The sequence below is a fragment of the Macrobrachium rosenbergii genome, chromosome 45 (genome assembly GCF_040412425.1).
Source record: "Macrobrachium rosenbergii isolate ZJJX-2024 chromosome 45, ASM4041242v1, whole genome shotgun sequence".
In the NCBI taxonomy this organism is placed as follows: domain Eukaryota; kingdom Metazoa; phylum Arthropoda; class Malacostraca; order Decapoda; family Palaemonidae; genus Macrobrachium; species Macrobrachium rosenbergii.
The window spans coordinates 31260232-31279559 of record NC_089785.1 but is presented as its reverse complement, the minus strand read 5'-3'; the positions used below and the strand labels follow the sequence as shown (position 1 = coordinate 31279559).

Below are 19328 nucleotides of genomic sequence, written 5' to 3'. Positions count from 1 at the left end.
AAGCTGTGGCCCCAAGATATCTGTGGGTGGCTTTGGTATTGCAGTGTTTGGTGGCACAGGGTTCTTTGTCAAGTGCTCACCTCTTTTGTCCTTCTGACAAAGACAACACAAACTCCAGTTTGTTTTTCTACTGCTCAATATTGGATTGGCATCACATTCTGCCATGATTTCACTTTTGATTAAGGCCGAGGGGTTATCCTTTTACCACCTTAAACAAAGCACACATTCCTGTATGGGATTCAACTAGGTTCGGTCTCCCTACACCTAGCCCGATCATTCATCCAGTGCCATTTAAGTCCCGTGTGATCTGTACACCATCCGGGTAAGTACATGAACCATCATGTACAGCCCCCATACCCTTGGCTCGGCTCTCCCGCGCTGGCACATCCTGTCTATTCAGGTGCGGCTATCTAACTATAGCTGGTCTGGGGCTGTTAGAAAGCATTTGGGACACTAAACTAAACTATACTACAACTACTATACTCTTGCCACGACGAACAGATCTCTCTGGCGAGGCTTTTAAAGATCTGCCCTGTTGCCAGTTTTACGAAAACAGGCTACTGACACGTGTGTGACAGACCTTTAAATGTCTTCGAGACAAACCCTGAGGCTATACTTATAAGATTTTTGGGGCTTTTGATTTCCAGGTACTTTAATCTCCTTCCTACTCCGCCCTGCTCTCTCTCTCTCTTTTCTAAATCTTACGGCTTTTTTTTTTTTAACATATGATCACTTTATCTATTTTGTCAGTACTTGTAGATAGATGTACATTTATCATTATTACACAATTAGATACTTAAAAGTATTTAATTAATGCTATAGAAATAGGTGATATATTTCTTGTTCATTTTTCGAAATACGAATTAAAATAAACTTCTTTGTCGCCTATATATTATCTATAACGAGGAGTAACGATCATCTTAAGTTTTAAAAGACTACTTTTTTTCAATCAAACTTTTTTCCACACCACCACTGAGGTAAAAGTCAAGGTGCGTTTTGTTTTTCGAGAGAGGTTTCCCCTGTAGGCCTAATCCTCTCTTTTTTATATACAATTTATTCAGAAAACTAGTCATCAGAGCTATCAGCTATGTTGATGACAAAACTGTCAACCAACTTGTCTACAGCCACATCTTGCCGGGCATCCTCTTTTTGAATTTTCTCTACGTGCTCGCTGCATTCTTCCAGTTTTCCGCCGTGACATTGTTCGATGCTTCTTGCACTAAAATTTTAAGGTCTGCCAGTTTGAACGTATTCTTTTTCGCCATATAAGACTTCACTTGAGCCCAGTGTAATTTTGATTGACCCAAGTTTCGTCGAGATACACGAATTTCTGCCCTGACTCCTTGCGACGCTTCATCTCTCTCAAAAATCTTGACCGAGCTACAGTTACATCTTGCCTTTCCAAGAGAAATTTGCGCCCATCAACCTTCTTAAAGATCTGTCTGTATACGAATGTTTATTTTCTCTTGCCAAACTTACTATTATGCTTTATTTCATATTTCGTTGCTTACCAATTTATTCTTTACCTACGATGTTAAGAAATCAAGGTATATGTAGAAACGAGAAATGCCTCCAGACATAATAATACCGTGATGACCGTGACCACCGAAAGTGCTCCCTAGAGAAAATCTAAGCTGCTTACCCGTGGATTTAAACGCACGTGGATCCGTGTGTGAGGTACTGGCAACACCACCAAAATGAGATGCCATATTGATAGAAACTCTGATTCCGTTTCTTGTAATTGCTTAAAAAACATTATCAATCGTGAACCTATGTAATAGACTTGGAATTCTGCGTAACGAAAAAGGTTTTATTTGATATCTGTAATGGGAGAAATGATTTTATCTCGCTGTTGTTGTTATACATTTGGCATATATGCCTTACCTGCGAAGACCCAGACAACCACGCCAGAGAGATCTATACATTTTGGAAAGGGTATAGTCTAAGACTACAGGATTAGTAAAGCTGGATTAGCTGGCACTGAACCCCATGCTGAGTTACACAGCAGTGATGTCACCAGTGTGCCCTGGTTGTGTGCAGACATACACTCTTTTACATTTATTAATTTTCCTTCAAAATTGATGAGTTATTCGAAAGAGATGGCCTCATTAGGATCTAAAACCACAGAAACCAAGATCCATGCTTAAAACGATAATTGTTGAACGGGCATTATTTCTCATTATAATTATTGTTTCTACCTTTTCTTGGCAGCCATATAGCCCCCATATTTAAAGGTAAACTGTACTGGGAAGCTACAGAAACATAATATTCACAAGAAATAGTATGGAAAAGCTTTACCATATTGCTAGAAGCAAATACATGCCATTCTAGTGAAAAATTAGCCAAAATCTGTCGATACTGGCCGCCATCTTGGAATTTGGCCGCCATATTAAATTTTTTGCGTGGCCAGCGCCCTTTTCTGATAGAGGGAACTTTAAAGAGCACTTGTGCAAAATTTCATGCTTGTTTCACTATCTGAACGATTCTTATGAAATATGCAATTATCTGCTGCACTATTTTAAGTTTCTTCTTTGATCCTAACTTGTGTCACCATGTCAAAACTCGGACCGTAACAGGAGTAGCACAAGAGCCTTTAATCATGTTATAAACTCAGGTCGGCAACTTATTGAATACATGTCACAAACATGTTGAAAATAAGTCGACGAAAGCAACTGAGTAACGATTCTGTGGACAATCGAAAGAAGCTTCTGGTGAAGACTACCAACAAGTCGTTGACGTGTGCTTAACCTGTTTATGATGTGTGAGCGACAAGTTGCCGACATATGTTAACGACATGCTTTGCTGCAGAATGGACGTATTCTCATATCTGTCGAGATACAGAGTCCTACGGGACACCCCTCCTGGTGTCTGTATCTTGCCCAAACTGACCAAATAACCCATTAAGGGGATGGGAGGAGAAAAACAGATGGGTCTGAAATGGAAATTATCTGGAAACAGAAGGGGACTTCGTTTTAAATATTAAGTACAAAATGCGCCGACGTTTCTTCGGCGCAATCCAGTTATCTGTACAGCGTATAATCAAGGCCACCGAAAATAGAGCTATCTTTCGGTGGTCTCGCATTAATGCTGTATGAGCCGCGGCTCATGAAACTTTAACCACGGCCAGGTGGTGGCCTGTCCTATACCGTTGCCAGGCTTTAACCTTAAATTACTAAGGCTACAGGGCTGCAATCTGGTAAGTTTGATGATTGGAGGGTGGATGATCAACATACTAATTTGAAGCCCTCTAGCCTAAGTAGGTTTTAAGATCTGAGGGCGAACAGAAAAAATTCGGACGGACAGACAAAGCCGACATAATAGTTTTCTTTTATAGAAAACTAAAAACCAAATATATCACATTTCCAAATTAGACTTCACATAAATGAAAAAAGGTGTCAGCTTAAAAACCCGGTGTATTTATAATGCCATAAAGACCTGATGCTTCTGATAACGGGGAATAAATTTCCACTAAAAAAATACGTCTGCAAAATTTAAAAATGTATAATGATAATTATAGTCAAATGGCCAAGCGTACCAGCCGTTGCATTTTGGTTGTCTGAAAGAACGAATATTCTGTTCGTAATAACTGGGACATTTGAACTTTTGAAACTATTTCTGTAGTAATTATACCACGGGTGATGTTGGTAAAATGTTTATCGGACCCAGCTGATTCGTCAAACAAAATTATCTTTTTTCAATAAATAATTCATGCTTCGTGCGCCTCCCCTTCTCTCTCTCTCTCTCTCTCTCTCTCTCTCTCTCTCTCTCTCTCTCTCTCTCTCTCTCTCTCTCTACCAGCTTTCTCTCTGCCCTAAAATTGTCCATACCAGAATGGGCTCAATTACAAAATGAACAAACTTCGTGCATCATCTCTCTCTCTCTCTCTCTCTCTCTCTCTCTCTCTCTCTCTCTCTCTATTAACAGGTTTTTCTCTGCCCTAAAATTTGTCTACATCAGAATAGGTGTAATCACAAAATAAACAAAATACATAAACTTCGGCACCATCAACTTCTCTCTCTCTCTGTCTGTCTCTCTCCCTCTCTGTTACCAGTTTTCTCTTTCCCCTAATATTCGTCTTTAACAGAATGGGTTAAATCACAAAATAAACAAAAACAAAAAAGAAAACTTTGTGCACCATCCACTCTCTCTCTCTCTCTCTCTCTCTCTCTCTCTCTCTCTCTCTCTCTCTCTCAAAGCTGTTCAGTTACCAGTTTTCTATTTCTCCCTCTCCCCTAAAGTTTGCTCAAAACAGAAAGGGTTTAATCACAAAATAATATTAAATAAATAAATAACCTCTCTCCTGTAGTCCATTCTTAATGGGATGGGATAAATCCCACTACACAAAATAAGGTTCTACCAAGACCACTCCATCCTCTCCCAATTCTTATCTGTTCTTATCATCGACCCTTTTCCCGTATCAATAAGTTAATCTGATTACTGCGCTTTCCCGATATAATATGGCTCCATTAGAATCTCTTTGTCTTCATAATTCATCGTTTAGGTGGAGACCATCCACTGTGAGAGTTTTTATACACCTCTGTAAACAGATTTTATTAAAATATAAACACGGAGATGTCTCCTGAGTCTTATGAACTGGTAGATATTTCTGTACCTACACATGAAGTATTTAGCACATTAAGTTTTCAATCTGCTTATCTTTTTTAGGCATAATGGAGAAAATGTACCCAATGGAGCTTTTCTACCCAAAAAGCACCCAATGGACGAAGTGTACTTAATATCTAAACTATTCAATGGACAAAGTGTACCTCATTTACGAAATGTACCCAGTGGGCAAAGTGTCCCTAATATACAGATCTATGGACAAAGTGTCGCTAATATACAGGATACATTCTATGGACAAAGTGTCACTGATATACAGGATGTATGCTATGGACAAAGTGTACCTAATTTACGAAACGTATCCAGTGAGCAAAGTGTCCCAAATATACAGAATGTATTCTATGGACAAAGCGTCACTAATATACAGAATGTGTTCTACGACCAAAGTGTCCCTAATATACAGAATGTATTCTATGGACAAAGTGTCACTAATATACAGGATGTATTCTATGGACAAAGTGTCCCTAATATACAGGATGTATTCTATGGACAAAGTGTCCCAATATACAGAATGTATTCTATGGACAAAGTGTCACTAATATACAGAATGTATTCCATGGACAAAGTGTCACTAATATACAGAATGTATTCTATGGACAAAGTGTCACTAATATACAGAATGTATTCTATGGACAAAGTGTCACTAATATACAGAATGTATTCTATGGGCAAAGTGTCCCTAATATACAGAATGTATTCTATGGACAAAGTGTCACTAATATACAGAATGTATTCTATGGACAAAGTGTCACTAATATACAGAATGTATTCTATGGACAAAGTGTCACTAATATACAGAATGTATTCTATGGACAAAGTGTCACTAATATACAGAATGTATTCCATGGACAAAGTGTCACTAATATACAGAATGTATTCTATGGACAAAGTGTCCCTAATATACAGAATGTATTCTATGGACAAAGTGTCACTAATATACAGAATGTATTCCATGGACAAAGTGTCACTAATATACAGAATGTATTCTATGGACAAAGTGTCACTAATATACAGAATGTATTCTATGAACAAATAGTCCCTAATATACAGGATGTATTCTATGGACAAAGTGTCCCTAATATACAAAACGTGACAGGTGAACAAATTCTACTTAATATAAAATGTACCTAGTGAATCATGTGTACCAAATATACAAAATGTACCCCATAGAAAAAGTGTACCTAATATTACAAAAACATTTAATGGACAAAGTTTACGTAATATACAACATGTACGCAGAGGACTAAGTGTACTTGATATATACAATATTTACACAATGAACAAATTATACCTAATATTCAAAATGTACCCAATGGATAAACTGTACCACATATACACCAAATACCAAATAAAGTGTACCTGATATACAAAACATATAAATGAACAAATTATACCTACAGCATATAAAAAAATCAGTGGAAAGTGTACCTAATATACAAAATGTAGCCAAAGGACTGTGTATCTAATATACAAAATGTACTAAATACACAAATTTTACCTAATACACAAAATGTACCCAATATACAAAACATCCAAAGAGCGAAACATACCCAATTGCACAATTCCCTGAAAGGCATCATCCCTCCAAGAAGCAATAAGCAAAGCCGAACTTCCTCCAGCGAGGATTCCCATCCTCCAACTTCCAGAGTCCAGAACTTCCGAGATTCGGGAGGAAATGATTAGTTTGAACAATTGCACGGGAGATTCACCACAGCGGGAATGACCTCCTCCCACAAACTTCTGTGGGGCCTTCCTTTATTGCCTGATCTGAAGCTGAGTCCAAATTGTAATGGGAAAAGGATGTAATCAGAAAGATTAATTCAAGATGGTTTTGGCTAGGCTGTTATCCAACTGTAATTCTTTGAAATAAAACAAGATGTCTTCCTCTACACTTCTTAGCAATCTGCAAAGGTTCTGGAATAAAGAATTTTGGCCAAAGCCTACCACGGGGACCTTTGAGGTCATTCAGAGCTGAAAAGGAAGAGAGTAGAAAGGTTTGAAAGGTGTAACAGGAGGAAAACCTCTCAGTCGCACTATGAAAAAACTTTTAGGAATGGGTCGAGGAAAGTAAGATGGAAGAAAGAGAATATGAACTGAGGTACAGTAAAAGGAATAAAAGGGGTTGCAGCTAGGGGCCGAAGGGACGCTGCGAAGAACCTCAACTAATGCCTATGTTGTACTGTGTAAGATGCACTGACGGCATTGTCTCCCTACGGGGCCAAAGGTTTTGAACACTTTTTAACAACGAATTACCGTCGTCCAGTCGGGGATCAAGCTTCTCTCACCACTAGACCCTAATCAAGCATACACAACGAGAGTACCTTTTTCCGTGCTTTCACACGGTACGAAACGTCCCTGGGCAGGAACTTGCCCTCTACAGAAATATACATTTCATACAACAATGACAGTATTAGTTACCAAACCAGTCCAGAAGTAAAATAATACACTATTGATTGATTGGTTTATGAAATTTACGCTGTGAAGCGAAGCTACGGGGTCACCTTTAAAGGCCATTCAGCGCTCAAGACAGTGAAAAGTGGCAGTTGGAGCGGTTGGACAGCAAGATATAAACAGATCCTGAAAATGAAGGAAATGAATTACAAGACCTAAAGGTGGAACTGGGAGAAGACCCCACAGCTGCAACGCCCTTTAAAAGAACCTGCAGTACACCACGTGAGGTGCACTGCAGGCACTGCCGCCCCACGGAAAATACCAAACTATTATTTCCCAGCTACGACAAAGCTGTGCAGTCCCTCTGCAGTGGGACATTTCACAAACACAGCGTTTCATCCCAAATCGTCATTAAATAGGCAGCTTATTGACAGGACTTCGGTAAACAGCATCACGAGATTATTGTGTTTTGAAACTCACGGCACGAGATTATTCATGTATTCAAATTCAATATACATTGAACAGGCACTAGTTCTCTCTCTCTCCCTCTCTCTCTCTCTCTCCACAGAGGTTTCATAAATATGATTGGCACATTTATCTCTCTCTCTCTCTCTCCCTCTCTCTCTCTCTCTCTCTCTTCTCTCTCTCTCTCTCTCTCTCCAGCGGCTACCGCTGTTCAGCAACCATTCAACTACAGTCAAAATGAGCAGCATTCTTCTGTTTCATAAATGAAATTAGCACATTTATATTCAAATAGTACTCAAACCTTCCACAATAATTCCAAGACATGAATCTCAATACTGTTGGTGTTTTCTCTCTCTGTCTCATTCTTTTTTCTTAATTCTCAGTTGAAAACCCTTAAGCAAAGAGTCAACAGACTATAATAAACCCAAGAGGGCTCCAAAGTGAAATCAGCCTGCACACACACACACACCACACAGAGAGAGAGAGAGAGAGAGAGAGAGAGAGAGAGAGAGAGAGAGAGAGAGAGAGAGAGAGAGAGGGACAAGTTATGAGAAAAAGGAATAATTAAATAAACATGAGGGAACAGAAGATAAATCCGATGCACCTGAAATTCAGGAGATGACGTCAGAAGCAGCAACAGAGAGCAGGAATGAAATCGCTCTCGCTAAGTATTTGAGACCAGAATATTCCACGACAGAGTTTGGTCAACTGTTCCACATTCTAGTTGGAGCCGAGATAAATCTCCTCCAGCAAACTGAGTCGTATTAAACCTGATGCTAGAAAACGACGCACCATTTGCAGCAGCAGCAGCAGCATCCAGCGAATTCCGCTAAAATGTAGCGAGGTGGGAAGCATTTATTCCGCTAATGTTATCGATCAATCCCATGAAACTGAGACGCGTGAATTTCCGATGTTGAAGCGGACAACGTTTAACGCCCCAAACAGACTATGAACGTTTGTCTGGGATGGGGTCCCAGTGAAAGTTCCCCCAGAATGCTTAAAGACACAAGAGGTCCATACTGGTTATTTGATATACGTTTATGGAGAAAGTTTAAAGTCAATGCCCGCGAATTTTATATAAACAAGCAGCCAGTTACGTTCATACGTCACAAAATGCATCTATAAATTTGCATACATTTCTTCCACGGGTTGTTTAACAGCGGCAAAGAGTAGTAATGGTTTCAGCTTAAAAAAAGTAAAACAGCGAGAAACAAGACTTCCAGATTTATTGCCCTATTTTGCTGTCACAAGGAAAGATATATGAAGCTAGTTTAACGATTTCAGGGTAGAAGGACCTCTGTGGATTGTCACGTTCTCCTTGATATTAGCTCGCTCTCTCTCTCTCTCTCTCTGGGCTTTCTCTTAACAGAAAGTATAGAAAGAAAGGGAGAAAGAATTTCATTCATAAAATTAGCAGCTTATATTTTCTAGAAAATATTATACGACTCTCTCTCTCTCTCTCTCTCTCTCTCTCTCTCTCTCTCTCTCTCTCTCTCTCTCTCCATCCCTTCGCCTTTCTCTGGGCTTTCTCTTAACAGAAAGCATGGAAAAAAAGGGTGAAAGCATTTCATTCACAAAATCAAAGATGAGTAATACAAGCAGTTTCTATTTCCTAGAGAATTATTGTCCTCAAGCCTAAGGGATTATAACATTGACACAAATAAATAATGATATAAAGTGTCACAGAGTTAAAGAATAAATCAAATGAAGGACTGATTACCATACTGCATTTCATCACAACAGGTTTAAGGTTATGATTAATGTAAACATCACATCGTGTTGTGTTTATATGCTAATGAATTTGATCATAACAAAGTTGATTTTTACAGGACCTGGAGATTAGATTTATTACTGATATGAAGTGCAGTTAGAGTTAAATGAGACATTCACTACACAATAAAGAAACGTAAAGCTAATCAATCAGAAGAAATTACTTACGAAATTCTGGCCAATAACGGGATTTTTTTTTAATATAGTAAAACAGTAATTATTGTCCATATCCATTTGTATAATCATGACGTGACTATTATATTGTATCGTGCATTTTGAGAGAGAGAGAGAGAGAGAGAGAGAGAGAGAGAGAGAGAGAGAGAGAGAGAGAATATGAAATTACCCTTAGTATGAGGGAGAGATGAAATCACCCTTATTGAGAGAGAGAGAGAGAGAGAGAGAGAGAGAGAGAGAGAGAGAGAGAGAGAGAGAGAGAGAGAGAGAGAGAGAGAGCTCACCACTGGCCAGCCCAAAGCCGACTCTCGTAATTGGCCCAGAGAATTTTCACAAACTAATCAAACTGCAACAGAAAAACTCTTAATCAATCTTTGACCCACATAGTTAGCATCAGTCGCCTATAACATTACCAAACTACTGAACGGAATTGGCGATACGTATTAAAGCCAAAAGGAATTTGTGATACTTATCAAAACAAAAAGGAATTTGCGATACCTATTAAAAACAAAAAGAATTTGTGGTACGTATTAAAACCAAAAGGAATTGTTTCTGATGAGGTTTAAAAACGGATTCCAGTCCAAGAAATTCAGTGAAATATCCTTATTATTTGGAGCAACAGAATTTGCAATAACTTTTACAATTTGCAAACAGAATTTGCAAATTTGCACACAGCATAAACAGAATTTGCAAACTTATTGCAACCAGATTTTGCAATAATTGTTGAGATTTAAAAATGGATTCCACTTTAGAAATTCGGTGAATTATCTATAGAAATTCGGTGAATTGTCATTGTTATATAGAACAACAGAATTTGCACAATGTTTTAATATAAAAATTGATCTCTGTTGAGGTTTTAAACTGGACTCCACTTCAAAAATTCCTTGACTATCATCATATAAAAAATCAAGAACTCTATATATTCTCTCAATTGACGTCAGTACAAGGTACAAAGGGGAATTATAACATATCCCATGGGTATAAGGACAGGTACATGGTAAGTCTAGGTACCATTAGGATACAATGGATACGTCAGTTTAGGTTAGGATATTCTGAGCGTTCCACGAAGTGAAGAGGTTCAATTAATCTCGTGAAAACTTTGTTTTCAGACATTATAGAAAAGAAAACACACGAATAAACGAGAAAAGAAAAAAAAGACTAAAAGCAAAGAAGGAAGCACTGGAGTCTATGTATTCACAAACTAAGAAAGACGAATTGAATTTGCATAAATACACAAAACCATTTGTTTAAGTTTCCTTGTGAAGACTTTCTCTGCAGATGTAAATCCTCTGTAGAAAATAAAAGCTTTAAAATAAATAAAAGAAGACTTTGGACACAACGGAGATCTTACATCTACATAAACAAGGACTTCATATTCTGTATCTCGATATCCACCGTTCATTTTCGATCTATCATGGAACAACTAAAATATAAAACTAAAGATAAAAGCATCTACCGAATCCTCAGCATTCTCTCATTCTCTCTCTCTCTCTCTCTCTCTCTCTCTCTCTCTGTCATCACAGTCACTCTCAGCACCGTCAATTTGACAAAAAGAAAAAAAGAAATTCCCTCACTCGAACGCATACGTTCTTTCTCTCTCTCTCTGTCTGTCTGTCTCTCTCTCTCTCTCTCTGTCTGTCTGTCTCTCTCTCTCTCTCTCTCTCTCTCTCTCTCTCACCACAGTCACCCTCAGCACCGTCAATTTGACAAAAGAAAAGAACAAAAGAGAAAATCCTCACACTCAAAGGCGGACGTTCTTCCTCCCCCATCTTTCATCGCCAGAGGCACTTGGCAAGGTCTTCCCAGGTCATGTTATGGCCGTCATCACACCTCCTCAACAACGGCTGTAAATTACTGATAAAGGACGGATACAATAGGGTTATGAGGAGGAGGAGGAGGAGGAGTAGAAGGAGGAGGAGGAGGAGGAGGAGGAGGAGGAGGAGGAGGAGGAGGAGAAGGCTGGGGAAGGTTCAGGACTGACGTTGGCTGGGAGGCTGAGGAAGAATTGAAGTCGGTGAAAGGCCAATTCTTTTGAGTGCGTAGCTGAGAAGATTAAGTGATGGTAAAGGAAATGAAAGGTTGATGTAGAGTTGAGGGAGGCTGAGGTGTGGTTAGGTGTTGAGGCAGAGGCTAAAATGTCTTTTCTTATTCATTCCCACATCCACAAACTCGAAGAAACCAAAGATAACTTCATCCTCTGGTCTTATGAGCTTGTCACCTTTGATTAGACGAATAATTAAAGGTGGCTTATAAAGGAGCAGTGGTCTAAGACTACTTGTTTCCAGCCAGGTGGAGGCACTCTACCTTCACATGAATGAGGCATCGATCTCATTGATGGTTTTATAAAAGAGGAGAGTCTTATTACCGAATCCCAAAAGGTTACGACCAAACCAGAACTTGGAAAACCAAAAGACAGACCTTGAAATTATACTCAGGAAGAAAAACTTTGCAACAACTCATGAGTCACACGAAGAGAACATAATTTCGTTACAAAAGGGGCAACAACTTTGTTAAGGTTGTCTTTTAAATCAAAGATCAACAATCCATTTGCAACATGAGGTATCAAAGAGCATTTGGAAAAAGCTCTTTCCCACAAGAATCCAAACACAACTCGAGCCATCAGCAGGAGAATGACCAAGACATCTTCCCATCTGCGGTAAGTGTCAGGCAAACACCAAACTTCACAAAACATCGCAGCTGTGCCTCAGAGAAGACAAACATCAAACACATCCTTTTCTGGGAAGTCTTGAGAATCCTGACTCAATCGTCAATAAACTTGTGTTTCCTTCCATTTGCTAAATTCTCTCTCTGCTCTTTATGTCCCCTTCTGAAAGAGGCAATCCATCCAGGCACCTTTAAGTGCTTGCACCACAGACCTTGCAGCGTCTCTCCCAAAGTTAATGCGTCGATGCCTGAGGTCACGTGACCCTTTTCACTTGACGTCATACTATCTGCATACGTCACTTCAGGTGTTGTTATACCAACCACAGCATACTAAGCGTTTTGGAACTTATGTTATACAACCCAAATTCAAACCACATTGTTGGGATGATGTACAACTTACATGAGTAGAATTTACATGAATATTCCTGGTAATAAGCAAACAACTAGCTGGTAAGCAATAAATCATAAAAATATCCATCGATTTTATGATGTTCAGGCTGTCAAGCAAAGCACTGGTGCACTTTCGGCTATTCAATGGCCAAGACAGTGAAAAGAATTGGAGTTGGAGTGGTTGGACAGTAAGATAAAGAGATCCAGAAAACAGAGGAGATGGAATACAAGGACATAAAGAAGGAACTGTGAGAAAACCCCACAGCTGCATTAAGAAGTAACAGTTAGAGGTGCTGGACAGCAAGGAAGAAGAAAGGAAGCGGGAATGAAGGTAAAGATTAAAAGGTAACATCATTTAAGTACCGAAGGGACGCTGCAAACATCCTTTAGTAAATGCCTACAGTGCGCCACGTGAGGTGCACTGACGGTACTATCCCCTTAACGAAGAGTATAACCGGCCAGAAATAGTGAATTTCCATCCTTAAAATGAATAAGGGGGAAAGGGGGGGGGTTTAGAGGTGGGGGAACTTATGGTCCACTATCTCCTTTTGAAGTACTCTCGGGTAATCTTTTAAGGCTTTGGAAACCCGCAGGGGAAACCATCTAGAGGTGATCTCGGGAGGGGTAGGGAAGGGAGAGTGGGGATGGGAGTGAAGGGGAGGCTGAGATGTTGCAGAGGAGATGGGAGTGGAGGGAGGGAGGGAGGGAGGGCGGGCGAAGGGGAAAAGGGTCCAGATCCAATATCCGAAAATTCCATATTTCTCCTGGCCACACTCTCCTCCTCGCAGGCGCTGCAAAAGATTTATTTTACAAAATGTTGGACCGTGAAATGGATCGTAAGTTCTTTCATGGCATTTACATCTTATTATTAGCTAGAACTACATTATACCAACTTTATTAAGATTGATGACACGAAACGAGCATTGACGGCCATTAACTTGACAAGCAAGTTTCTGTTACATAGGATAAGCATTCTATTACGTCATAAATTGGAAGCAGCGAATAATAAGTGAACCTAACCAGCCAACGTTCAAATGAATAAATGGATAAATAATTAAACAAATAAATAAATGAATAATAATATATTCATAAAGAAAAAAATTCTGATGCAAAATGTCTTCCATTTCAGCCGAGACTGAAACAAATGGAGTCGTGACCCGAAGGATTTTGGCAACAAATACATCTGGCGGCTCAATATTTATGTCCATGACATAAATGACCATAAATTCCTCCTTGACAAACACATCTGTTTCTGACAAAATGTCGAGGAAAATAATGGCGTCCAAAAGTGACTTGGTTTTGCTTCCCTGAACTAAGAGGGGTTCAAGTGACCCCATTTTAAGGCTAAAGCTTTTCCCACGATTTCACCAGTCCCCGCCGTTTCTCATTACCATCAACTGGTTTTATTTTACAGTTAATCCTTTTCCATGTTTTCACTAGTATGCAGTTTCTCATCACTATCACCAGACTTCATTTTACAGCTAAATCTTCTTCCATGCTGTCACCAGTCTCAGCATCTTTTGATCACCATCACCAACCATTGCTGTTTCATCTGCAAACATGTCTTACTCAGTAGACCCTACATATGAGCATCTTATGATTGGAACCCAAAATAAAATTCAATCTTTCACCAAAAGAACAGTTATTAAATGAATAGGGAAATGAAACAATTCATAGCTGAAGGAGTTGGACAGCTCTTTGAGAAGATAAAAAAAAAAAAAAAATTTCAAGTCAGAAAGCAATGCTGCTGGTTCACAGTACAGCCCACAGTGAGCCATGCATGACATACTGTATACACAAAATTCTGACTTTAGTATCCAGAATTTTTATTCTCAAATCATATATTCTGGAGTATCCAAAACTCTGGAGATCAGTTCAACACCTCAACAAAACCCATCTTATCTAAGCGATTTCTCTTCAGTGGAATTTCATTTACGACCCGTCCCTTCTGAGTCTCATAAATCCCGGGATATGAATCCCTAGGAATTTAAGGAATATAAATTCTGGGATATGAATCCCTGGTAATACAAGGAATATAAATCCATAAGAATATAATGAATATAAATCCATGGATATGAATCCCTGGGAATATAAGGAATATAAATCCCTATGAATATAAGGAATATAAATCCCGGGATATGAATCCCTAGGAACATACGGAATATAAATTCTGGGATATGAATCCCTGGCAATATAAGGAATATAAATCCATAGGAATATAATGAATATAAATCCATGGATATGAATCCCTGGGAATATAAGGAATATAAATCCCTAGGAATATAAGGAATATAAATCACGGGATTTGAATCCCTAGGAATATAAGGAATATAAATTCTGGGATATGAATCCCTGGCAACATAAGGAATATAAATCCCTAGGAATATAATGAATATAAATCCAGGGACATGAATCACTGGGAATATAAGGAATATAAATCCCTAGGAATATAAAGAATATAAATCCACGGACATGAATCCCTAGGAATATAAAGAATATAAATCCCGGGACAGGGATTAGAAGGAATCCTTCACGGCAACGCAACTCTTTTCCTAGGCATAAGATTTAGGATTATAGCAAAGAAGGAATAACTTGAAGTGAAAGAGAGAGAGAGAGAGAGAGAGAGAGAGAGAGAGAGAGAGAGAGAGAGAGAGAGAGAGAGAGAGAGAGGTTACATATCATATGATCACCACACTCTCCATCGAAGTTGAAGAGTTTCTGCTAAACTTCCCTATAATTACAATAAAACCATTTTAGGATAATAATAATAATAATAATAATAATAATAATAATAATAATAATAATAATAATAATAATAATAATAATAATAATAATTATTATTATTATTATTATTATTATTATTTATAATAATAACAATAATAATAATAATAATAATATTAATAATATACCAGTAAATACTCACAAAAGTTTAAAAAAATAATAAAAAGATTCTACATCAGGTTTTCCTAGCCTCCCTCGTTTGTTTATTTATATTTGCTTTTTCTGCAATTGTATGAATTGCTCTGCGCTCTCCACTAACTTCCGAAAGGGCAATCCATCACAGAACCGTCAATAATTGTTTGGACAGGGAACCTGAGTCTGTAGTGATGAATGAGAAACAAAACATTTCTCACGTTTGTTTTGTCAATATTTGCAGTTGACAGGTGGTTATATCTGGATAACATTTTACAGCATTTCAGGCTTCAATCTTCATGCAAGTTTGTTTAGTTAATGATCATATGCCTAATGCATTGTTTGAATAGGCACTGAGGGTTTCTGTGTAAGAAACTGGCCATCATGAAACGTAATACAACAAATCTACTGTACGTTCCATTATCATTTTCTCTCTCTCTCTCTCTCCCTCTCTCTCTCTCTCTCTCTCTCTGTTACCAGTTTTCTCTCTCCCCTAAAATTTGTCCATATCAGGATTTGTTTAATCACAAAAATATATTTCGTGCAGCATCCACCTCTCTCTCTCTCTCTCTCTCTCTCTCTCTCTCTCTTTCTCTCTCTAAAAACTGTTCTGTTACCAGTTTTCTCCCTCTTTCCCCTAAAGGGTTTAAGCACAAAATAATAAAAAGTAAATAAATAACCTTTTTCCTATAGTCCACCCTTAATAGAGTGGGATAAACCCCACTACACAAAATAAGGTTTTACCAAGACCACTCCATCCCCTCCCTATTCTTATCTGCTCCTATTGTCGACCCTTTTTTCCGTATCAACCGTATCAATAAGTTAACCTGATTACTGCACTTTCCCGATTCAATTTGGTTCCATTAGAATCTCTTTGTCTTCATAATTATCGTTTAAGTGAAGACCATCCACTGTGAGAGTTATTATACACCTTTGCAAAAACATTTTATTAAAATGTAAACACAAAGATATCTCCTGAGTCTTATGAACTGGTACATACTTCTGTACCTGCACATGTAATATTTAGCACATTAAGTTTTCAATCTGCTTATCTTTTTTAGGCATAATGGAGAAAATGTACCCAATGGAGTTTATCTACCCAAAAGGCACCCAATGGACGTAGTGTACTTAATATCTAAACTATTCAGTGGACAATGTGTACCTAATTTACGAAATGTATCCAGTGGGCAAAGTGTCCCTAATATACAGAATGCATTCTATGGACAAAGTGTCCCTAATATAGAAAACGTCACGAGTGAAGAAATTCTACTCAATATAAAATGTACCTAGTGAACCAAGTGTACCTAATAAGCAAAATGTACCCCATGGGAAAAGTGCACCTAATATAAAAAATATTTAATGGACAAAGTATACCTAATATACAAAATGTACACAGAAGACTAAGTGTACCTAATAGCAAAGTAATGCAGTACAAGTTTCCAGAGATTCGAACTCTATCAGATTTCAGGATCAATTTCTATCGCTGTCTCTCCCTCCAGATTTCAGTTTCAATCAGCATTCAATTTCCACCAATCGTGATTAAAACGGGCAAAATTAACGCAACACGAAAGGTCCTTCATATAGTAATTGCCATCAAAACTTCGATTGAATACAAAACTTGAATTTAAACAACTTTTGTGGTCCTAAAGCATATGGGTCTGACCCCTTTTTTTAATCCACTGCATGTGCTCTCCTTTCCAGTTTTAAGTCCACTGTCTCTCGCCACTGCTCCTCCATCTATTATTGTTTTTACTTATTTTTTTTTTTTGAAGCTGAGGATAAATATCAGCAGCCAATATCACCATAAGCAATGGCGTACGCCGAGCAGCATGAGAAGCCAATCATGACTGGATTCAGTGACGTTGGTTGGGGATATTTACCGCCAGCTCCTTAAAAATCAAGACTAGTGAGTAATCACTACACTTTTGCCTTGTTCAACATGGAAAGGCAGAACATCAATGTCAAAAGAGGATTCCATGGGCAGACTTTGCTGGTAACAAACTGAGATAGATCTAAAAGTCTAAACCAAATTTTATATAACGAGGAGATTTGTAAAAGTATTTCCTGCGTCAACACCAAAGTTGGATGAAGTTTGAAGTTTTAAGTTTCTTCTTTGATCCTAACTTGTGTCACCATGTCAAAACTCGGACCGTAACAGGAGTAGCACAAGAGCCTTTATTCATGTTATAAACTCAGGTCGGCAACTTATTGAATACATGTCACAAACATGTTGAAAATAAGTCAACGAAAGCAACTGAGTAACGATTCTGTGGACAATCGAAAGAAGCTTCTGGTGAAGACTACCAACAAGTTGTTGACTTGTGTTTAACCTGTTTATGATGTGTGAGCGACAAGTTGCCGACATATGTTTATGACATGCTTTTCTGCAGAATGGACGTATTCTCATACCTGTCGAGTTACAAAGGCCTACGGGACACTTCTCCTGGTGTCTGTATCTTGCCCAAACTGACCAAATAACCCATTAAGGGGATGGGAGGAGAAAAACAGATGGGTCTGAAACGGAAATCATCTGGAAACAGAAGGGGACTCCGTTTTAAATATTAAGTACAAAATGCGCCGACGTTTCTTCGGCGCAATTCATTTTTCTGTACAGCGTATAATCAAGGCCACCGAAAATAGAGCTATCTTTCGGTGGTCTCGCATTAATGCTGTATGAGCCGCGCCCCATGAAACTTTAACCACGGCCCGGTGGTGGCCTGTCCTATACCGTTGCCAGGCTTTAACCTTAAATTACTGAAGCTACAGGGCTGCAATTTGGTAAGTTTGATGATTGGCAGGTGGATGATCAATATACCAATTTGAAGCCCTCTAGCCTAAGTAGGTTTTAAGATCTGAGGGCGGACAGAAAAAATTCGGACGGACAGACAAAGCCGACATAATAGTTTTCTTTTATAGAAAACTAAAAACCAAATATATCACATTTCCAAATTAGACTTCACATAAATGAAAAAAGGAGTCAGCTTAAAAACCCGGTCTATTTATAATGCCATAAAGACCTGATGCTTCTGATAACGGGGAATAAATTTCCACTAAAAAAATACGCCTGCAAAATTCAAAAATGTATAATGATAATTATAGTCAAATGGCCAAGCGTACCAGCCGTTGCATTTTGGTTGTCTGAAAGAACGAATATTCTGTTCGTAATAACTGGGACATTTGAACTTTTGAAACTATTTCTGTAGTAATTATACCACCGGTGATGTTGGTAAAATGTTTATCGGACCCAGCTGATTCGTCAAACAAAATTATCTTTTTTTTCATGCCTCGTGCTCCTCCCCTACTTTCTCTCTCTCTCTCTCTCTCTCTCTCTCTCTCTCTCTCTCTCTCTCTCTCTCTCTCTCTCTCTCTGTTACCAGCTTTCTCTCTGCCCTAAAATTGTCCATACCAGAATGGGCTCAATTACAAAATGAACAAACTTCGTGCATCATCCTTTCTCTCTCTCTCTCTCTCTCTCTCTCTCTCTCTCTCTCTCTCTCTCTCTATTAACAGGTTTTCTCTCTGCCCTAAAATTTGTCTACACTAGAATAAGTGTAATCACAAAATAAACAAAATACATAAACTTCGGCACCATCAACTTCTCTCCCTCTCTGTTACCAGTTTTCTCTTTCCCCTAATATTCGTCTTTAACAGAATGGGTTAAATCACAAAATAAAAACAAAAAAAACTTTGTGCACCATCCACTCTCTCTCTCTCTCTCTCTCTCTCTCTCTCTCTCTCTCTCTCTCTCTCTCTCTCTCAAAGCTGTTCAGTTACCAGTTTTCTATTTCTCTCTCTCCCCTAAAGTTTGCTCAAAACAGAAAGGGTTTAATCACAAAATAATATTAAATAAATAAATAACCTCTCTCCTGTAGTCCATTCTTAATGGGATGGGATAAATCCCACTACACAAAATAAGGTTCTACCAAGACCACTCCATCCTC

General features: G+C 38.4%; 1 protein-coding gene across 1 annotated transcript in view; it reads left to right on the top strand.

Moving 5' to 3' along the window:
• Window positions 1-19328, top strand: part of LOC136830003 (repetin-like) — a 76756-nt gene that overhangs the window by 45382 nt on the left and 12046 nt on the right. Inside the window, exons 6-7 of the mRNA XM_067089178.1 lie at window positions 4502-4517; window positions 4666-5349. Coding sequence (XP_066945279.1) covers window positions 4502-4517; window positions 4666-5349 — 700 coding nt within the window. The remainder of the gene's footprint in view (window positions 1-4501; window positions 4518-4665; window positions 5350-19328) is intronic.